Raw genomic sequence first — 24,080 nt, 5'->3', positions numbered from 1 at the left:
TGGGATGGCAAAACCACAGTTATTGTTTACTGGGGTATACCACACTTTCTTAAATAGAGATATTTGCGGCTGAACAGTGAGCGACACACTCAAACTGCTTTTTTTTTTAGATACCAAAGGCCCAAAACTGGATAGTACAGCGATTTGACCCGTGGAACTGCGAAACCACACTGGGATGTCGGGCCTACACAAGACTATTTTCAACAGATATATTTTTGTGTCACAACAGTCAGGAGACACTACTGTTTTTCTTTACGGAAAAAACTGCCAAAAGCTGAATAATAGAGATTTTTTACCGTGGGATGGCAAAACCACAGTTATTGTTTACTGGGGTATACCACACTTTTTTAAATAGAGATATTTGCGGCTGAACAGTGAGCGACACACTCAAACTGTTTTTTTTTTTAGATATAATTGGCCCAAAATGGATAATACAGAGGTTTGAACCGTGGAAGTGCAAAACAACACTTCTGTTTCTCTAGCCTACACCAGACTATTTTCAACAGTTATATTTGTGTCCGAAAAATCAGAGACACGCTTTTTTTTTGGGGGGGGGGGGACACACCAAAAGGTTAATAAGACGGGTATTTGTACAGTGTGAAGGAGGAAAAAAAAAGGAGGATTTAGATGAAAAAAAAAGGATTTTTCCTGGCCCCCGACAACTGGTGCTAAGTCCAGCAATTTCAGCAACAGGAGCACACAGGACTGTAATGCAGCGTTTGCTGGTATAACCACTGTGTCTCCTATACAGCCTGCCTGCCTGGTATCTTGGATGGATATTAGTCCTGAAAAGGACTGTTTGTTTGTTCTGGCAGCCTTTACAGACCCTGCACTAACTATTTCGCAGTTTATATCTCTCCCTAAATCAGCAGCGCTGTCCCTACACTGTCTAATCCGGAGCGACTGTGTCCAAGATGGCGGCGCCCGGTTTTAAATACTCGAGGTGACGCTGTGCGGCCAGCCAATCACTGTAATGCCCACAACCAACATGGCTGCAGCATTACAGTGACTGGCTGGCAATCTCTGCATGTTCATTGACTCTGTAAAGAGCGCCAAACATGCAGGGCGGAGACCCGAGCTCCCGCCCGAGTAACCCGGAAATGCTCGGTGCTCGCCGAACATCCCGAGTAGCGTGATGCTCGGGCGAGTACCGAGCAGTGTCGAGCATGTTCGCTCAACACTAATAATTATACATGTTAAATGAATATTAGTCACGGCTTACCATAACATGAATTCACAACATTATGCTATTGAATACATATAACAATAATCTGATATTGATATTATTATTATTATTATTATTATTATTAGTATGGAAATTAAATGATATTGTCAAGGAAGAAGGAAAGAAAAATTATCCTGTTATCCTAATGATTAACCTATCTACTTTGAGGATTTCAGTTGTTGTCTGTCATCCTCAAAAAGGGGGATTTGTTAAATATTAATTATGGATATTCATTTTATTCTGAACTCTGAATTCTGTACCATACATTACATAAGATTGCATCAGACATCGTTTCTAGATGACATGCGCTATTTGTGTATTTTTAGTTCAGCACCATAATTAGAAGAACAGGTGCCATATGCCTATAAAAGCCCATGTTAAAGACAGGGGGGGGGGCTCTCTTGCCATTCCACAGGACACAGAATGAGGGTCTGTGTGTAAACCAGCTGCTGATGTAGGCCCAAGGAAACACGTTCTTTACCCGGACACATGTTGGTGTCATCCAGACACACGTGCTGGACACAGACAGATGCAATCCACCATCCAGGATCCCAGGGAAAGATGGGTGAATCTCAACAATTAAGCTAATTATGGACAAATGGACAATCACTTTGTAACTAATTATTGTATGTACCTTCTGCAATAATTCTTTTTAATGGACAACCCGAGAATAAATAGATACATTTTTTTATAAGAATATTTTGATATTGATACTTTGAGAAGTCCTCGATAGAGAAAAATTACAGAAAGAAGTATTTTTTTACAGATACATCTTCAAAAGGCAGCGATATTAAGCGGTTATCTTGAGGAGGCATCACTTCTTCAAGGATCTCTGGTTCAACAATGTTTTCATTTATCAATTCTTCTGATGAACTATCTATTATAGGTTCTTTTGATATTACATCGCAATTCTCCATTATAGTTTCTTCTGCTACTACAGCACAATTCTCCATTGTAAATTCTTCAGGCTCAACATTGCAATTGTCCACTGGAGATTCTTCAGCCTCAAGATTTTAGTTCTCCACTGCAGGTTCTTCTGCTTCAACAATGTAATTATCCACTGGAGGTTCCTCTGCTTCAACAATGCAATTCTTCACTGCAGCTTCTTTAGCAATGCAATTCTCCATTGCAGATTCTTCAGCAATGCAATTAGCTATAGTACTGATTTTCCATACAGGTGCCAGCTGGAAGGCAAAGGGACTGATATTCTGATATGGGAAAAGGTTTGGCCTTGATGTGATGGGCTCTAAAAAGATTTTCTGGCAAAATACTTAATCCTAGCAGCTCTTGAACCCTACCCCTTTTACCGTAGGTACTCTTCAACTGTGAGAGACAGAATCAAAAAATAAAAACAGAAAATCACTTTGTATAAATTTTTAAATAATTAAAATGCATTTTATTGCATGAAATAATTACACTGCTCAAAAAAATAAAGGGAACACTGAAGCAACACAATGTAACTTCAAGTCAATATTACTTCTGTGAAATCTACCTGTCCAGTTATGAAGCAACACTGATTGTGAATCAATTTCTCCTGATGTTGTGCAAATGGAACAGACAACTGGTAGAAATGATAGGCAATTAGCTAGATACCCCTATAAAGGAGTAATTCTGCAGGTGGTGACCACAGACCATTTCTCTGTTCTCATCCTTTTTGACTGTTGTTTTGGTCCCTTTTTCATTTTGCCATTGCTCTCACCCCTAGAGGTCCAGTAGCATGAGGCGGTGTCTACAGTACAACCCACAGAAGTTGCTCAGGTAGTGCAGTTCATCCAGGATGGCACATCAGTGCGAGCTGTGGCAAGAAAGGTAGCTGTGTCTGTCAGCACAGTGTCCAGAGCATAGAGCAGACACCAGGAAATGTGGAGGAGTCACAGGAGGGCAAAAACCCAGCAGCAGGACCGCTACTTCAGCCTTTGTGCAAGGAGGAACAGGAGGAGCCCTGCCAGAGCCCTGCAAAATGACCTCCAGCAGGCCACAAATGTGCATGTGTCTGCACAAACGGTTAGAAACTGACTCCATTAGGGTGGTATGAGGGCCCAACGTCCACAGATGGGGGTTGTGCTAACAGTCCAACACCGTGCAGGACGGTTGGCATTTGCCACAGAACACCAGGATTGTCAAAGTTGCCACTGGCGCCCTGTGCTCCTCACAGATGAAAGCAGGTTCACGCTGAGCACATGTGACAGACGTGACAGAGTCTGGAGATGCCGTGGAGAGTGATCTGCTGCCTGCAACATCCTTCAGCATGACCGGTTTGGCAGTGGGTCAGTAATGGTGTGGGGCGGCATTTCTTTGGAGGGCCGCACAGCCCTCCATGTGCTCACCAGATGTAGCCTGACTGCCATTAGGTACCGAGATGAGATCCTCAGACCCCTTGTGAGACCATATGCTGGTGCGGTTGGCCCTGGGTTCCTCCTAATGCAGGACAATGCCAGACCTCATGTGGCTGGAGTGTGTCAGCAGTTCCTGCAAGATGAAGGCATTCAGGCAATGGACTGGCCCGCCTGTTCCCCAGACCTGAATCCGATTGAGCACATCTGAGACATCATGTCTCGCTCCATCCACCAACGTCACGTTGCACCACAGACTGTCCAGGAGTTGGCGGATGCTTTAGTCCAGATCTGGGAGGAGATACCACAGGAGACCATCCACAACCTCATCAGGAGCATGCCCAGGCATTGTAAGGAGGTCATACAGGCACGTGGAGGTCACACACAATACTGAACCTTATTTTGACTTGTTTTAAGGACATTACATCAAAGTTGGATCAGCCTGTAGTGTGTTTTTCCACTTAAATTTTGGGGGTGACTCCAAATACAGGCCTCCATTGGTTAATAAATTTGATTTCCATTGATGATTTTTGTGTGACTTTGTTGTCAGCACATTCAACTTCGTACAGAACAAAGTATTCAATGAGAATATTTCATTCATTCAGATATAGGATGTGTTATTTGAGTGTTCCCTTTATTTTTTTGAGCAGTGTATTTCATCACCTACCAACCAGCAAGAATTTTTGCTCTCACACACCTGTCAGTTTTTCTTTAGGAAGCCTTCCTACTCTGCACTCATTACCTGTATTAATTGTACCTGTTTGAACTTGCTACCTGTGTAAAATATACATGTCCACACACTTAGTCACACTCCAACCTCTACACCATGGCCAAGAAAGGTCTGATACGTCTGGAACCCAAAACTTGTTCCACGCCATACTTCTTGTCCTCTTCCAAGTCAACTTCAATAACATTCTGAGGACCCGGGCATTCCCTCAAACTTTTTAAGAAGAGAGTAACGGAAGGAATTATTAATCCTCCACGCAACGCAGTGGTAGCTTGAACTACACAGGATTAATAATCTTAATTACTTTTAATATACCAACAAATTTAGTAGCAAATTTCATTGATCCAAAGATTTTTTGAGGATAACATACAAAATCTCCCATTTAAAAGACAGGGGCCATTCTTCATCTGCGGTTTGCAGTTCTCTTGGTCTGATCGCAAGTTATCAAAATACCTTTTTCAACTACTCTCCAGACCTAATTCAACGAGAAGAATATTTTTCCTCCTCTGAGACCGCAGAAGGCAAACCAGAAAAATTTCCAAAAACTGGATGAAAACACCATCAACAAAAAAAAATGAGGTAGATGTAGAAGTAGAGGGGCAGTTATTGAAAGAAAACTCAGCCAGAGGAAGAAAATCTACCTGGTCCTCTTGATTAAATGAAATAAAGCATCTTAAACATTGTTCAAATTCTTGGTTCATTCTCTCCATCTGACCATTAGTTTTAGGATGATAACCTAATGATAACTTAAGCTTAATTCCTTTTCTGGAGCAAAAGCTACGCCAAATGCTAGCCATAAACTGAACCCCTCTATCTGAAATAATGTTTTTAGGAAAACCATGTAACTTATAAACCTGAGAGATAAACAAAATAGCTAAACTCTTAGCTGTAGGCAATTTTAATTGAGGAACCAAGTGAGCCATCTTGCTGAACTGGTCCACCACCACCCATACTACAGTATTACCACCAGAATTAATCAAATCCATGACTAAATCCATGGACAAACGAGTCCAAGGGTGAGACAGAACCGTGTTAGGCAAATAAAACCCTGCCGGGCCTGGAGAGGGACTTTTGACCTGGCGCAAACTCTACACTTACGGAATACTCATTAACATCCCTTTGAGCACTCTGCCACTGAAAGGACCTGGAAACAGCTCTCCCAGTGGCAAAGTAACCAGGTTGTCTGGCCAACACAGAGTCATGCACTTCCTTAAGAAGGTTAGTGCAAAGCGAGGACAGCACAAAAAAGCTTTGTCGGTTGGCAAGCTCTCCAGTGCACCAACCTGAGCTTCTACAATGCGATGTCTGAGATCAATCCCCAGAGCATCCACCACCATTTCACTAAGAATTTTGTCTGGATTTTTCTCCCCAATCTCTGGAACAAAATTATGTGATAAATCATCAGCCTTAAAATTCTTAGTACCAGGGAGATATGTCACAGAGAAATCACACCAATCAAAAAAGAGGGCCCAAAGCGCATGTCTAGTACTCAAGCACTGAACGGCATCAACATATAGTACATTTTTGTGATCAGCAAGGACCGTTACTCTATGCCTAGCCGCCTCCAACAAATGCCTCCATTCAGTCAAGAATTCCCGATCGCCTATATCATAGCTGGACTCTGTGAGAATTTCCATGGAAAAAAAACATAAAGATGAAAGTAACCTTCCTTCTTCTGTGAAAGAACAGCACTTATTACCTCAGAAGAGGCATCTACCTCAACCACAGAAGGCAAATCAAGATCGGGTTGACTAAGAAAGCTTAGAAAAGGTTATCTTGAGAGCAGCAAAAGCATCAACAGCCTCAGTAGACCAAAAGGAAAAGTCAGTACCTCTCTTGGTCAAATCAGTAAGAGGCTTGATGGAGATCCAAGTGGAGGAGTGGAGCAGTGCCTTGTGTATGTATTTTACTGTACTTGTTAATAAATAAATAAAAAAAATGACGTGGGGTTTTCCCTATTTTTAATAACCAGCCAAGTGAAATGATACAGTTGTGAGCTGGACTTATTATGCTGGGAAGGGGCCAATATCCATGGACCTTCTGTCACAATGTGACTGTATAGTAGCAAGGACTGTGGGCTCCAGTTTAGTCCCTCAAGCTAAAGGGACCCTAGGCTATCCCTGTCCCCAAGATAACCCCTGATGGTGGGGATGCCTGGGTTTCGTACCTCACTATTCTCATGCATCGAACTAATCAGATCCCCTTCCCCTCCCAAGGAAAAAAGGGCAGAAGTGAAAAGGTTAACACAGAAAAGACTGACTTGGAAAAATCAGAAGCTCAGTCACACAGAACTCACAAAGGAATAAACACTAGGAAACAAGAGTAAGAAGCCAATGAGGCAAAGAACCTACATGAAACACCAAAGGGAAAGGAAAAGATTTTCAGCAAAAGCCACAAACAACTATCACAGAGCAACCACTATAAATGCCTGTATATCTTCACCTCTCCAGACAAGGTTTAGACAAGCCCTTAGATGGCATTACCTGAATAGTCCAACACACATATATAGGGGGAGAGAAGATATGACTGGTTTTCCATAGCATGTGACCAAGGAGCATAAACAACCTAGCCCAGCAGGGATTTAACTCTTAGTAACCTGTCTAGGAGCTATAAGGTCACTGTGAAATGAGGTAACCTTACTGACGTCACCACAGTTCACAGTAGTTGGGTCTCACAGAGTACAGCGTGAGACCCAGCAGTGGCTACTGCTCCAATGTATGGAGCTTCATTCTCTTAACGGAGCTCCATACACTGTATGAAGAAGATGGAGATTGTCGTAGGACCTCCGTTTGTATTATGACTGACCCTGTGGATCATTTTTCTCTTTCTAATAAATGGGTGAAAGAGGGAAATTATTAGGGAGTTGTTTTCAAATAAAGATTTTTTTCTATGTGTTTTTTTCCAATAAAGATTGTTTTCTGTTTTTTCTTCTCTTTTTACTTACTGTGTTAATAATGGGGGTGTCTGATAGACACTTCTCTATTACTAACCAGGGGCCTTGATGTCAGCGGAAATTACACAGCTGACATCAACCTCACAATTCCATTTTCCATTACAATCAGAAAGAGCCGAGGCTAAATTCCAGAATTAGCGCATCTAATGGATGCACCATTTCTGGTTTGGCTGAGGGCTAGTCTTAATAGGCTGGGAAGTAGGAAATATCCATTGCCCTTCCCAGCCTATTATTATCAGCCACCAGCTGTCTTCTTTGCTTTAGCTGGCTTCAAAAAATAGGGGGGGCCTATGTCATTTTTTTTAGGGTCCCCCATTTCTAATAACCAACAAAGGCAAAGCAGACAGCTGGGGGCTGATATTAATAGGAGGGAATGGTCCATGGATATTGGTGCCTTCCCAGCATTATAAGACCAGTTCATACAGTTATATGAAAACGTTTGGGCACCCCTATTAATCTTAAGCTTAATGTTTTATAAAAATTGGTGTTTTTGCAACAGCTATTTCAGTTTCATATATGTAATAACTGTTGGACACAGTAATGTTTCTGCCTTGAAATGAGGTTTATTGTACTAACAGAAAATGTGCAATCTGCATTCAAGCAAAATTTGACAGGTGCATAAGTATGGGCACCTCACCAGAAAAGTGACATTAATATTTAGTAGATCCTCCTTTTGCAAAAATAACAGCCTCTAGTCGCTTCCTGTAGCTTTTAATGAGTTCCTGGATCCTGGATGAAGGTATTTTTAACGATTCCTCTTTACAAAACAATTCCAGTTCAGTTAAGTTTGATGGTCGCCGAGCATGGACAGCCCTCTTCAAATGATCCCACAGATGTTCAATGATATTCAGGTCTGGGGACTGGGATGGCCATTCCAGAACATTGTAATTGTTCCTCTGCATGAATGCCTGAGTAGATTTGGAGCGGTGTTTTGGATCATTGTCTTGCTGAAAGATCCATCCCCTGCGTAACTTCAACTTTATCACTGATTCTTGAACATTATTGTCAAGAATCTGCTGATACTGAGTGGAATCCATGTGTCCCTCAACTTTAACAAGATTCCCAGTGCCTGCATTGGCCACACAGCCCCAAAGCATGATGGAACCTCCACCAAATTTTACTGTGGGTAGCAAGTGTTTTTCTTGGAATGCTGTGGTTTTTTGCCGCCATGCATAACGCCTTTTTGTATGATGAAACAACTCAATCTTGGTTTCATCAGTCCACAGGACCTTCTTTCAAAAAGAAATTGGCTTCTCCAAAAGTGCTTTTGCATACCTCAGCCGACTCTGTTTGTGGCGTGCTTGCAGAAACGGCTTCTTTCGCATCACTCTCCCATACAGCTTCTCCTTGTGCAAAGTGCATTGTATAGTTGACCGATGCACAGTGACACAATCTGCAGCAAGTTGATGCTGCAGCTCTCTGGAGGTGGTCTGAGGATTGTCCTTGACTGATCTCACCATTCTTCTTCTCTGCCTTTCTGATGTTTTTCTTGGCCTGCCACTTCAGGCCTTAACAAGAACTGTCCCTGTGTTCTTCCATTTCCTTACTATGCTCCTCACAGTGGAAACTGATAGGTTAAATCTCTGAGACAGCTTTTTGTATCCTTCCTCTGAACAACTATGTTGAATAATCTTTGTTTTCAGATCATTTGACAGTTGTTTTGAGGAGCCCATGATGCCACTCTTCAGAGGAGATTCAAACAGGAGAACAACTTGCAAGTGGCCACTTTAAGTAGCTTTTCTCATGATTGCATACACCTGGCTATGAAGATCAAAGCTCAATGAGGTTACAAAACCCCAAAAAAGTTCTTTAGTAAGTCAGTAAAAAGTAGGTAGGAGTATTTAAAACAAGAAAATGATAAGGGTGCCCATACTTATGCACCTGTCAAATTTTGTTTGAATGCAGATTGCACATTTTCTGTTAGTACAATAAACCTCATTTCAAGGCAGAAACATTACTGTGTCCAACAGTTATTACATATATCAAACTGAAGTAGCTGTTGCAAAAACACCAATTTTAAGAAAATATTAAGCTTAAGATTAATAGGGGTGCCCAAACTTTTTCATATAACTGTAGCTGTCTGCTTTCCCTTGCCTGGTTATAAAAATAGAGGGGACCGCCCATCATTTTTTATTATTATTTATTTATATCACACTGTCAGGCCGGGTCACGTGGAGCACCTGTCAATCACAGCCATGCCATTACTTGACATGGCTATGATGGGGCCGGAAGTGCTCACAGCCTTAAAGCTTGTTGATTGGCTGTGCTGAAGCCTTTCAGCAAACTATTAGGTAGCCGAGTCCGAACAGTAACACGGATGTACAGTAAGAAGTCAGTGTTCGGGGTTCAGTACCTGACACTAAGACACAGTTCGGGTTGGCTCATCCCTAACTATAAGCCATCATATCTCGTATATGGCTAGAAAGACCCTTGCAGAATTGACTGCGGAGAGCTAGGTCATTACAGGAGGTCTCCACTGCCCAGCATCTGAACAGAGAGCAGTTGTCCTCCACTTTATGATTTTCCTGAATCAACCTGCGGATCATTGATTCAGCAACAGCAACTTTATCAGGGTCATCATAAATGAGCCTCAGAGCAGAGAAAAAAGCATCAACTGAGGAAAACACTGGAGAATCCTCAGGCAGAGAAAATACCCAAACCTGAGGATCTCCACAGAGCAATGAGAGAACAATACCCAAGCGTTGACTCTCTCTTCCGCATGAGGCAGGACAAAGATGAAAATGCAACTTACATGAAGAAAGAAAGATGGAAAATTTACTTTGATCCCCATCAAAACAATTAGATAAATTTACTTTAGAATCAGAAGACTGTTTTGAGTGGAGTAGAACCTGTGTAGCAGCAGATAATGCATGCTGTTGTTGCCTTTTGATGTCTGCCACCTCCAAAGACAAGGACCACAATTGCATGATCAGAGTGTCTACAGCATCCATGATGGCTTCACAGCACAAAAAAAATGGAGTGGGCTGGTGATAATGTTATGATAGTGAGGCAACTCACTCGGAAAAAATAGGTAATACACTAAGAACTGTAACCTACCCTGCCAGTTCCTGTACAGACTAAAGATTCTGATCCCACAGTTCCTTGTAGTTCTTACATGAGCTGAGATAGGCCTAACTACAGACTAGATAATGGCAACTCTGACCTATTCTAACTTAAATTGAGCGAGATCACGCGTGTCTTGTCGGCATGTAACCACAAACCCGTCACGCCCAACCGCTCCCGACACCGACACTGGAAAATGCAGACAGTGCACACTGTGCATGCTGTAAGGATTCACATGTCTGCAGTTACATATGGCAAACAATACATTCTAAATGTATTTTGCACAATGCAAGCTCTATGACTTTTAATACAGGTGCATCTCACTAAATTAGAAAATCATCAAGTTAATTTTTTTCAGTTCTCCAATACAAAAACTGAAACTCATATATTACATAGAGTCATTACAAACAGAGTGATCTATTTCAAGTGTTAATGGTGATGATTATGGCTTACAGCCAATGAAAACACATACCGTTTTTTTCGGACTATAAGACGCACTGGACCATAAGACGCACCTAGGTTTTAAATAAAATAAAATAAAAAATGTACGCAAAAAATGTGGTCATGATGCACTTTTAAGGGGGAGGGGGTCTTCTGTTGACACTGGTATTAGGGTAATGTCCCCCAATTCTGACAATATCCCCCATCCTGGTATATATGCCCCCGCTTCCTTTTATACGTAGTCCCCATCCTGGTATGCCTGGCATCCCTCCATCCTGGTATGCATGACACCCCTCATCCTTATTCTGGTATGCATGGCACCCCTCATCCCTATCCTGGTATGCATGGCACCCCTCATCCCTGTTCTGGTATGCATGGCACCCCTCATCCCTGTCCTGGTATGCATGGCACCTCTCATCCCTATCCTGGTATGCATGGCACTTCTAATCCCTATGCTGGTATGCATGGCACCCCTAATCCCCATCTTGGTATGCATGGCACAGCAATCCCCATCCTAATATGCATGGCACAGCAATCCCCATCCTGGTATGCATGGCACAGCAATCCCCATCCTGGCATTCATGGCACCCCTCATCCCTATCCTGATATGCATGGCACCCCTCATCCCTGTTCTGGTATGCATGGCACCCCTCATCCCTGTCCTGGTATGTATGGAACCCCTCATCCCTGTCCTGGTATACATGGTCCCCCTAATCCCCATCCTGGTATGCATGGTGCAGAAATCCCCATCCTGGTATGCATGGCACAGCAATCCCCATCCTGGTATGCATGACACCCTCATCCCTATCCTGATATGCATGGCATCCCTCATCCCTGTACTGGTATGCATGGCACCCCTCATCCCTGTCCTGGTATGTATGGAACCCCTCATCCCTGTCCTGGTATACATGGTCCCCCTAATCCCCATCCTGGTATGCATGGCACCCCTAATCCCTATCCTGGTATGCATGGCACTTCTAATCCCAATGCTGGTATGCATGGCACCCCTAATCCCGATCCTGGTATGCATGGCACAGCAATCCCCATCCTAGTATGCATGGCACAGCAATCCCCATCCTGGTATGCATGGCACAGCAATCCCCATCCTGGCATTCATGGCACCCCTCATCCCTATCCTGATATGCATGGCACCCCTCATCCCTATTCTGGTATGCATGGCACCCCTCATCCCTATCCTGGAATGCATGCCACCCCTTATCCCTATCCTGGTATGCATGGCACCCCTAATCCCTATCCTGGTATGCATGGTGCAGAAATCCCCATCCTGGTATGCATGGCACAGCAATCCCCATCCTGGTATGCATGACACCCCTCATCCCTATCCTGATATGCATGGCATCCCTCATCCCTGTCCTGGTATGCATGGCACCCCTCATCCCTGTCCTGGTATGTATGGCACCCCTCATCCCTGTCCTGGTATGCATGGTCCCCCTAATCCCCATCCTGGTATGCATGGCACCCCTAATCCCTATCCTGGTATTCATGGTCCGTCTAATCCCCATCATACTGCACATAAAAAAAAATAAACACTCCTACTCATCTCTCTAGTCTCCTCCAGCGCTGCGTCCTGTCTGCCTGTACTGATCTCTCCATGAGAGCCGCGCATGGCGTCACTGCCATGCACAGCTTACAAGAAGAGATCAGCTGCCGGAAGTCACTGCTCCCCACGCCGGGACTGTGTGCGCGGGGAGCCGTGACTTCACTCTCCTTCATAGCGGGCACACAGGGTAGCTGCGCTGCGGCTCCTGCTGCTGCCGGCTATCTCGTGTGCCCGCTTATTAAAGGGCATGAATATTCACTCCCTCCCCACGCCCATGGGAGTGGAGAGAGGTTGAATATTCATGCCCTTTAACAGCAGGTAAAGGCGATTCAGGCAGCAGCAGGAGCCGCAGCGCGGCTACACTGTGTGCCGCTATTAAGGAGCATGAATATTCACTGCTCCCCACGCCCCCACGTAAATTAGAATACTTTATAACAACAGCTTGAATAATGTTTTTAAAATCTGAAATGTTGGCCTACTGAAATGTATGTTCTGTAAATGCACTCAATACTTGGTCGGGGCTCCTTTTGCATCAATTACTGCATCAATGGAGGCGTTCAGCCTGTGGCACTGCTGAGGTGTTATGGAAGCCCAGATTGCTTTGATAGCAGCCTTCAGCTCATCTACATTGCTGAGTCTGATGTCTCTCATCTTCCTCTTGACAATATCCCATAGATTCTCTATGGGGTTAAGGTCAGGTGAGTTTGCTAGCCAATCAAGCACAGTGATACTGTTGTTTTTAAACCAGGTAATGGTACTTTTGGCAGTGTGGACAGGTGCCAAGTCCTGCTGGAGAATGAAATTTCCATCTCCAAAATGCTTGTCGGCAGAGGGAAGCAAGTAGTGCTCTAAAATTTGCTGGTAAACGGCTGCGCTGACTTTGGTCTTGATAAAACACAGTGGACCTACACCAGCAGATGACATGGCTCCCCAAACCATCACTGATTGTGGAAACTTCACACTAGACCTCAAGCAACTTGGATTGTGTGCCTCTCCACTCTTCGTCCAGACTCTGGGACCTTGATTTCCAAATGAAAATTGAAACTCTGGGACCTTGTGGAGTGTGTCAATGACTGCCTTCCGGACATCTGTCAAGTCAGCAGTCTTCCCCATGATTGTGGAGCCACGTGAAACAGACTAAGGGACCTTTTTAAATGCATCGGAAGCCTTTGCAGGTGATTTCTGTTAATTATTCTAATTTACTGAGATAATGACTGTTGTGTTTGCAATGGCTGTAAGCCATAATCATCAACATTAACAGAAATAAACACTTGAAATAGATCACTCTGTTTGCAATGACTCTATATAATATATGAGTTTCACTTTTTGTATTAAAGAACTGAAATAAATTAACTTTTGATGATATTCTAATTTAGCGAGATGCACCTGCATATTATATGAACAGTGGGTAAACAGGATTCTTGAGTTCAGAGGCACTGGAGCATTGCGTCTTAGAGTCTCCATTGTAGGTAGTGCTTTGTAGTCAGTTTGAGTAGTTAGTTAGTGATTATGTGACAGTATGCAGCTCAATTGTAGTGCAGCGGTTTGAGTAAAGCCCCGATCTCACATAGCGAGATCGCTAGCAAGATCGCTGCTGTGTCACGGTTTTGGTGACGCAACAGCGACCTCACCAGCGATGTCGCTATGTGTGATACTTTGCAGCGATCAGGCCCCTGCTGTGAGGTCGCTGATCGCTGCAAAGCGTCCTGGACCATTTTTTGGTCGTTGCCTTTCCGCTGGGCAGCACACATCGCTGTGTGTGACCAGCAGGAACAGCGATCAGGCTGGTAACCATGATAAACATCGGGTTACTAGGGGCACACGTGCACTTAGTAACCCGCTGTTTATCATGGTTACGAGCCTGCTAAAGTGAGCGGTAACCTCCCGCTCACCGTAGCAGAGTGGTAACCATGATAAACAACGGGTTACTAAGTGCGCGTGTGCACCTAGTAACCCGATGTTTATCATGGTTACCAGCCTGCTCCTGCTTCAGCAGGCTGGTAACCAGGAGCAGAACATCGTGGAAAGATTCTTTCCACGATGTCGCTGCTCCCCTGATCATTGGTGAGCCTGCCTGTTTGACAGCTCACCAGCGACCACATAGCGACGCAGCAACGATCCCTGACAGGTCGTATCGTTGTCGGGATCGTTGCAGCGTCGCTAAGTGTGATGGGGCCTTTACAGCAGTGAGACATCCCAAGGTTGGAGTTGGGCCTGAATAGATTAGCAGAGATCCTGAATGGAGACTGCTAGATTGGTTTCAGATCAAAATCTAAGCTCTAACGTCTAATTTGTACTGCTGTGTGAATTGTGTCTACTCCTGCAGAAAAGAGGTCCTGAAAAGAGTTTGTGACCACTGCCTAAATTGTTGCATCTACAAAAGAAATGCCCTGATTAATACCCCTAAATTTTCCTGCAGCTGTTGATCACTCAAAGCTCTGTGCCTCAGCTCCAAGGTGTTACCACCAAGCCTGAGTACAACCTGTTTCAGTTAAATTCATTAAACTCATCCTGTCTTTGATCAAGGGTCACACAAAGATTGTGTCTTACCACATTATGATATGTTGTTATTTGTAACATTATTATCCATAATGGGTTCCTCTGTTAATGATTCATTGGTGTAATTTGAGGAAAATGGACTTAAGAAAATTATTACAGTAGAGGCCAAAGTTACTGCTTAAACTTCATAAGTAGCAATTTTATCACAAGTTATTTAACAGATAAGAGCATTGTAACTAATTGCAGCTATTTTAGAATAGGATTAGTTAAGGACAGCATTTTCAGAATTTGAAAATGGAAAGGAGTGGAAGCAGAAAGGCCTAAATATAGTTATTTTTTCTGTATAAGCCTTATTTTATTTTTTAGATGTTTTATGTTACAAATTCATGAAAAGTTGAATTTTATAGAAACTTAACTTACAGTGAAGGAAATAATTATTTGATCCCTTGCTGTTTTTGTAAGTTTGCCCATTGACAAACACATGAACAGTCTATAATTTTAAGGGTAGGTTAATTTTAACATTGAGAGATAGAATATCCCCCAAAAAAATCAAGAATCAAGAAAATCACATTGTAAAAATTAGATAAATTTATTTGCATTTTGCAGTGAGAAATAAGTATTTGATCCCCTACAAACCATTATGAGTTCTGGCTCCTACAGACCAGTTAGACGCTTCTAATCAACTCGTTACCTGCATTAAAGAAAGCTTCTTACAAAGTCACATGTATAAAAGACTCCTGTACACAGACTCAATTAATCAGTCAGACTCTAACCTCTACAACATGGGAAAGACCAAAGAGCTTTCTAAGGATGTCAGGGACAAGATCATAGACCTGCACAAAGCTGGAATGGGCTACAAAACCATAAGTAAGATGCTATGTGAGAAGGAGACAACTGTTGGTTCAATAGTAGGAAAGTGGAAGAAATACAAAATGACTGTCAATCGACATCGATCTGGGCATCATGCAAAATCTCACCTCGTGGGGTATCCTTGATCATGAGGAAGGTGTGAGATCAGCCTAAAACTACACGGGGGGAACTTGTTAATGATCTCAAGGCAGCTGGGACCACAGTCACCAAGAAAACCATTGGTAACACATTACGTCTTAAAGGTTTAAAATCCTGCAGTGCAAGGTCCCCCTGCTCAAGAAGGCACATGTGCAGGCCTATCTGAAGTTTGCCATTGAATACCTGGATGATTCTGTGAGTTATTGGGAGAAGGTGCTGTGATCAGATGAGACAAAAATTTAGCTCTTTGGCATTAACTTAACTCGCAGTGTTTGGAGGAAGAGAAAAGCTGCCTATGACTCAAAGAACACTGTCCCCACTGTCAAGCATGGAGGTGGAAACATTATGTTTTGGAGGTGTTTCTCTGCTAAGGGCACAGGACTGCTTCACCGTATCAATGGGAGAATGGATGGAGCCATGTACCATAAAATCCTGAGTGACAACCTCCTTCCCTCCACCAGTACATTAAAAATGGGTCGCGGCTGGGTCTTTCAGCAAGACAATGACCCAAAACATACAGCTAAGGCAACAAAGGAGTGGCTCAAAAAGAAGCACATTAAGGTCATGGAGTGGCCCAGCCAGTCTCCAGACCTTAATCCCATAGAAAACTTATGGAGGGAGTTGAAGCTCCGAGTTGCCAGGCAACAGTCTCAAAATCTTAATGATTTAGAGATGATCTGCAAAGAGGAGTGGACTAAAATTCCCCCTGACATGTTGCCAACCCTCATCATGAACTACAAAAAACGTCTGACTGCTGTGCTTGACAACAAGAGTTTTGCCAACAATTATTAAGTGTTGTTTGCCAGAGGAATCAAATACTTATTTATCACTGCAAAATGCAAATAAATTTATCTAATTTATACAATGTGATTGTTAAGCTGACGGTTGCAAAGAACTTTATTAAATAATGGAAAGCAACCGAACCCGGGGTCCGTGATGCAGCCTGGAGGACTGCGGCCGAACACCTTCCGGGTAAGAAGGTAAAACAACCAACTGAAATAACAATCCCCTCCGTGTTACTGCACACCGGAACGGGAATAGGGATTCGCACTATCTCCGTTAAATGCACGAGAGATGTGCGATAAATAATGTATCTGTAGCCATGTTTACAGCACAGGGACTACACAGCAGGCGCTAGGATGCGTGTGTGATACACGCCGGCGTATACATGCTCCCAGCCGGCATGCTTCCGGACTGAGGAGTATCTCTCCACGTGGCTTACAGGCGGTGCCGGGAATACGGCGTCTGCAGACTGCTCGGGGTGTATGGCGACCCCTTTGTCGGAGCCAGACTGTCAGACGAAGCTACCTGCCTCCCTCCATCTAAGGCTGCCTATCCCCCGCTAAACCTGCCTGACAGAAGCTAAAGCACACGTGGAGCCCAAACGACCAAGCGTCCACACAACAACACTATCACAGCTCAATGATCAGAGCGCGCCGCCATGTTTGTGGTGGGCTATTTAAAGATTAAGCCCTGCCCACTGTCGCACTATTGGTGACGTCACTGGCGACCATTCAGGCGGTGCCAGGTCACTGGATCAGCTGACTCCCAAACCACCAATCACGGTCCGCCGTGTCACGGGCATGCTCAGTACAGAGAATCCTGGACTTAGGCTGTAGCAGCCCTGTTTCCCTCCGCAACCTACGCTTCATGTTGCTAGGAACAAAGACCCAAGAGACAGCTTGTACATCTCATGCACCAGCTAGGCATTGGGACTGACAATGATGCAGAGCAGCATTATCCCTGGCTGGGCTGGAATGGGAGACCACAGAATCCACCAATAGTTCTGAACCCATTTTGAATCCAGCAAAAGCCAACAGTGGTTTTCTTGATTTGTTTTTGGATATTCTATCTCTCAATGTTAAAATTAACCTACTCTTAAAATTATAGACTGTTCATGTCTTTGTCAGTGGGCAAACATACAAAAACAGCAAGGGATCAAATAATTATTTCCTTCCCTGTAGATTGTGGACGAGATCTTACACCACCATTTTGATGGCAAAATTACATACATTTTTGCGGAGGTTTTGTCAAAATTTATAGAATAATTGAACCAAAGCTACAACTAATTGGTCAACAATCACAAAACAGCACAAGTGATGTGAACAGTAATAATTTCTTGCTATTAATTCACAGTATATGTCGTTATTTCCATCAAAAATCACCATAGACGGAAAAGAGCTTGATGCGTGTGGGCAAAATTGCATTAATAAGATTCATTATACAATGTTATTTTTCACTGCAACTGTATTCAACAAAGATTCTTTTTAATAGTTAATAATGCACAATTTTCTATAGAGCTGGAAGCTGAAACAGAGTTGTGAAAAAGATAAGTAACTGCAGTCATTGAGACATTGATGATGACAAAATATATTGTACAGCAATCTAGCAGAGTCTCTGATAAAAAAGAGGCAAAGTAACATTAGAGTGTGAATTAAGTTTATAATCATAAATCCTATTGGATAGTTCCATGATAACCTCCATATGACACCGTTTTTGCATTACATTTGAGATCCAGTTCATGAGCATGAAAACGTGGGAGCACTAATTATTAGAGTGTACAATAAATCTATGATAACTATATAAATTCATGAACTCACAAAGTACATAAAGTGATATAAATTTTCAGTTTTAGACACTTGCTGATAACTTTGCAAAATGTTTCCAAGCTGTTAAAGCTTAGTACTGAATAGTGCACAATTTGATTTATGAGGGCTGTCAGTGCAAGTAATGTGAATTTAATTTGATGCATTCTAGTAAAATACTACAGTTGATAAAGGCACATTTATAAGAGAGTCAAACTTTCCATGTCAAGGAAGCCCCTAAGCTCGATGAAATTGAGAGCATATTCTTAAACATTACTTTTATCATTTTATCATATTGACACCTGTGAGACTATGAGCCAAGTTGTATATCTGTCATTACTTGATATAAAGGTTTCCAGTTCTGTTATCACTGACAAGGGCTTTTGTATGGGACTTCCTGTGATAAGTATAATCCTGAAGTTACTTTATTATTATTTATAATAATCTGAGATTCACCTAAAACCACATAAATGACAATACTCTGAAGAGGTGTCAATGGAATTTAGTATAGAGGTTACAGATAAAACATAATCTTTAGTTCACATACCTAAACTGTATACAAATAGTAATAAAAGTAGCCATAGCCATTCTCATTACATTGAAGTAGCAGTCTAAAAAGTGACCATGGCACTCACCAATAGCATATTATGTCTATCACCACCTCCTGTGGTCTGTCTGGTAGTCAATACTTCTGCAAATCTCATGTTATTCAGTTCATCATTATGAAATTTTGGCATATGTTCAAGTTGTCAAGTGAAGCCAATCCCCATGGACGCACATATTATCTAAAATGCTTAAAGGGATTTCCACTAGGAAGTTTTATGTTATTGAATGCTTCTATACCTCTAGAACAAGACAAACAGATATTACACCCCTCCTCATGTCAAGCGGCGCGTTTCCACAGCTGCTATGACCTTTGCTTACTGACTGCAGCAGTGATATCACAACTACAGCGTGCAACACTGCTGCAGCCAATCACTCAGCTTAGTAGCTCATGCTTTTTACTTCAGAAAGCTACTGAGCCAGAAGAGTGACGGAAAGCTGACCCTGGATCGGAGATGGTGAGTACCATATGTGTTTCTTGTTTTTGGAAGTTTAGGAGAGTTTGGGGACATACAATAAAATTGATCCAGGAAAAGCTCTTTAAATAGTGGTCTTACAGATTTCCAATGTAACCAACCTTTTGCAATCTCAGATCACAGCATAAGCAGCAATTATTTCAAGTATTAAAAGTTAATTTTATTACCAGTAGACGTACATTTGTTGTATATACTGTGATCTATCCTTGCAAAAAGTTTTTACATTTGAAAAACTATTAGATCACTATTTAAACATTTTGGAGAAAATGTATATTCATTACTAGTAGAGATGAGCGGTGTTCGACTAGAACTGTTCGCCAATCTCAAATTCGAGCTGTTTTGGGCGGTGTTCGAGTTGTTCGACGAACCCGAACGATTTGCAAAAAATTCGGCTGTTCGAGGTTATGTTCGATAACTGTTCGTGCACCAAAAGCTTGTCCTGCATGTCTGGCGCTATTTAAAGCACCAATCATGCAGGGATTGTCTGCCACTCACTGTAATGCCACAGCCATGGTGGTTGTGGCATTACAGTGATTGCCCAAATCGATGGGAACAGTGCCAACAGTGAAACATGAAAAGCCGGCAATTCAGCAGCGGCATACACCGGTACCCGACAATTTAGAACCGAAAGAATAGAGCTTCACACATAGATTAGATAGATAGAAACATGTCAGCCACATATATAAGAAGTACAGTGACAGTGTTGGTTACTGTACTTGTCATTTAGTGTAAAGGATTTATCAAAAAAAATAATAGTGTTTTCATGCACCGTCTCTTTAAAAAAGCCGGCCGGCAATTCAGCAGCGGTACCCGACAATTTGGAATAGAAAGAATAGAGAATCACACATAGGTTAGATAGATAGAAACATGTCAGTCACATATATATGAAGTACAGTGACAGTGTTGCTTACTGTACTTGTCATTTAGTGTAAAGGATTTATTAAAAAAAATAATAGTGTTTTCATGCACTGTCTCTTTAAAAAAGCCGGCCGGCATTTCAGCATCTGTACCCGACAATTTAGAATAGAAGGAATAGAGCATCACACATAGATTAGATAGATAGAAACATGTCAGTCACATATATAAGAAGTACAGTGATAGTGTTAATTACTGTACTTGTCATTTAGTGTTAAAATAAAGGATTTATTTAAAAAAAAATTGGCGTGGGGTTCCCCGTAATTTTAGGCTCTAGCGGAGGTTAAGCAGACGGCTGGGGCAGATGTTTGAAGCCTGGGAAGGGGGTAATACCCACGGAGCTTCACAGGCTACTAATATCAGCCCCCAGCGGAATACCTAGCCTTTACTAGCTATTAAAATGGGGGACCCCCCCAAAAAAATGACGTGGGGTCCCCCCTATTTTAATAGCTAGCAAAGGCTAGGCAGACAGCTGGGGGCTGATATTAATAGCCCAGGAAGGGTGCCATGAATATTGGCCCCCTCCCAGGCTAGAAACACCAGCCGTCAGCCGCCCCAGAAATGGCGCATCCATAGGATGCGCCAATTCTGGCACTTAGCCTCGCTCTTCCCACTGCCCTGTAGCGGTGGCAGTGGGGTAATAGGGCTGGGGTTGATGTCAGCTTATAATGCCAGCTGACATCAAGCCCAGGTTAGTAATGGAGAGGCGTCTATAAGACACCCCCATTACTAACCCCATAGTCAAAGTTAAAAGAAAACACAAACACCCAGAATAAAGTCCTTTAATTGAAATAAACACACAATTCTTTATTGTTCTAAATTAAACTATACTTACCACCACGCCCATTCCAGCTGAAGCCAACGATCTCCTGCAATAAAAGTAAAATAATAAAGCAACCTCATCCTTACCTTTCCATGGTTCCCAGGACAGCTTCAGCTCTACTACATCGAGATGACAGGCTGGACCGCAGCAGAACGCTGCCATCCAGCCTGTCATCCCGCAGACACTGAGAAGCGCAGGCTTGCTTGCGCTCCTCAGTGTCTCGCTGTGACGGCATCCAGATGAGCCGACAATGAACTCGGCTCACCTCATGCACGTCACTGACAGCGTGGGAGAATTCTCCTGCACTCAGCGCTTCAGCGTGAGAATTTTCCCACGCTGTCAGTGACGTGCATGAGGTGAGCCGAGTTCATTGAACATGAATGAGCTCACCTCATGCATGTCACTGACAGCGTGGGAAAATTCTCACGCTGAAGCGCTGAGTGCAGGAGAATTTTCCCACGCTGTCAGTGACGTGCATGAGGTGAGCTCATTCATGTCCATTGAACTCAGCTGACCTCATGTACGTCACTGACAGCGTGGGAGAATTCTCACGCTGAAGCGCTGAGTGCAGGAGAATTCTTCCACGCTGTCAGTGACGTACATGAGGTGAGCTGAGTTCATTGGACATGACCTCAGCTCATCTGGATGCCATCACAGCCAGACACTAAGGAGCGCAAGCAAGCCTGCGCTTCTCAGTGTCTGCGGGATGACAGGCTGGATGGCAGCGTTCTGCTGCGGTCCAGCCTGTCATCTCGATGTAGCAGAGCTGAAGCTGTCGTGGGAACCATGGAAAGGTAAGGATGAGGTTGCTTTATTATTTTACTTTTATTGCAGGAGATCGTTGGCTTCAGCTGGAATGGGCGTGATGGTAAGTATGGTTTAATTTAGAACAATAAAGAATTGTGTGTTTATTTCAATTAAAGGACTTTTTTCTGGGTGTTGTGTTTTTTTTAAATACTTTACTAGAAATTCATAGTGGTCATGTCTAATATTGGCGTGACCCCATGAATTTCGGGCTTAGGGCCAGCTGATAATGCCAAGCTGGCCCTAACCCCTTTATTACCCAGTGAGCCACCGCACCAGGGCCCTGGATGAGTTGGGTACAGCGCCAGAAGATGGCGCTTCTATGAATGCGCCATTTTCCGGGGTGGCTGCGGACTGCAATTTGCAGCGGGGGGGACCCAGAAAGCTTGGGCCTCCCTGCGCTGCAGATTCCAGCCCCCAGCTGCCTAGTTGTACCTGGCTGGACACAAAAATAGGGCGAAGCCCCACGTATTTTTTTTTTTAATTATTTCATGAAATTCATGAAATAATTAAGAAAAAAAGGGCTTCCCTATATTGTTGTGTCCGGCCAGGTACAAATAGGCAGCTGGTGGTTGGGGGCAGCCCGTTCCTGCCTGCTGTACCTGGCTGGACACAAATATAGTGCGAAGCCCCACGTCAATTTTTTTTTAAATTATTTCATGAACCTAGATGGTGGCCCGATTCTAACGCATCGGGTATTCTAGAATATGTATGCGGCAGACCCGGCGCAATCAGCAGAGTGGTGTTTAAATTTGGCGCCAAAATCGCTGACTGGTCGCGGCCAGCAACCGCGACCAATCAGCAAAGCGGTGTTGAAATTTGGCAACTATATCACTGATTGGTCACGGCCGGCGGTCGCGACTAATCAGCAGAGCAGGGTTTAAATTTTGCACCAATAATGCTGATAGGTTGTGGTCGCGATCAATCAGCAAAGCGGTGTTTAAATTTGGCGCCAATAATGGTGATTGGTCACGACCTCGACCATTCAGCAGAGCGGTGTTTAAATTTGGCGGCAACAATGTTGATTAGTCGCGGCCGGCATCGCGACCAATCAGCAGAGCGGGGTTTAAATTTGGCGCCAATAATGCTGATTGGTCGCAATCGCCGGCTGCGACCAATCAGCAGAGCGGTGTTTAAATTTGGCGTCAAAATCGCTGATTGGTCGCGGAAGGCAACTGTGACCAATCAGCAGAGCGGGGTTTAAATTTGGCGCCAATACTGCTGATTGGTCGCGGCCGGCAACCGTGACCAATCAGCCGAGCAGGGTTTAAATTTGGCGCCAATACTACTGATTGGTCGCGGACGGCGACCGCGATCAATCAGCAGAGCGGTGTTTAAATTTGGCGCCAATAATGCTGATTAGTCGCGGCCGGCATCCGCGACCCATTAGCAGAGCGGGGTTTAAATTTGGCGCCAATCTCGCTGATTGGTCGCGGCTGGAGTCCGCGACCAATCAGCAGAGCGTTGTTTAAATTTGGCACCAATCTCACTGATTGGACGCGTCTGGCGTCCGCGACCAATCAGCAGAGCGTTGTTTAAATTTGGCGCCAAGCTCGCTGATTGGTCACGGCCGCTATTTAAATGTGGCGCCCAAATCGGTGATTGGTCGCGGGCAGCGTCCGCGACCAATCAGCAGAGCGGTGTTTAACTTTAGCGCCAAGATCACTGATTGGTCGCGTGCGGAGAGCGCGACCAATCAGCTAATCGTATTGGTGAGGACCGGGGAGCGCCGCTGCCTGGTCGGATACTTCCGTTGCGAGAAGCCGGGAGATGAGCGACTGCTCGCAGCAGAAGTATCTCGACCCGCAGCGCCGCTCCCCGGTCCTCCCTTGACACCCTAGCCGCTGATGTCCCAACAGTATCAGCATGGTGTTACAAAGATCCGGACATTTGTGTTAAAAATCGCTGATTGGTCGCTGGCGCTGCCCGCGACCAATCACCGATTTGGGCGCCAAATTTAAATATCGGCCGCAACCAATCACCAATCTTGGCTCCACATTTAAACACCGCTGTGCTGTGCCACATTTAAATAGCATCCGCGACCAATCAGTACGGCGGTGTTTA

The 24,080-nt window shown here is 43.8% G+C and overlaps 1 protein-coding gene across 1 annotated transcript in view; it reads right to left on the bottom strand.

Annotated features, from left to right (window-relative positions):
- Window positions 1–2,374: 2,374 nt before the first annotated feature.
- Window positions 2,375–24,080, bottom strand: part of LOC141207235 (glutathione S-transferase theta-1-like) — a 95,058-nt gene continuing 73,352 nt past the window's right edge. Inside the window, exons 4-5 of the mRNA XM_073664435.1 lie at window positions 5,569–5,700; window positions 2,375–2,548 (exon numbers count right to left, since the gene is read on the bottom strand). Coding sequence (XP_073520536.1) covers window positions 2,375–2,548; window positions 5,569–5,700 — 306 coding nt within the window. The remainder of the gene's footprint in view (window positions 2,549–5,568; window positions 5,701–24,080) is intronic.

The sequence above is a fragment of the Phyllobates terribilis genome, unplaced genomic scaffold (genome assembly GCF_046119375.1).
Source record: "Phyllobates terribilis strain yellow unplaced genomic scaffold, ASM4611937v1 Scaffold_1__5_contigs__length_1240528914, whole genome shotgun sequence".
Classification (NCBI taxonomy): domain Eukaryota; kingdom Metazoa; phylum Chordata; class Amphibia; order Anura; family Dendrobatidae; genus Phyllobates; species Phyllobates terribilis.
This window is presented reverse-complemented; position numbering and strand designations above follow the sequence as displayed.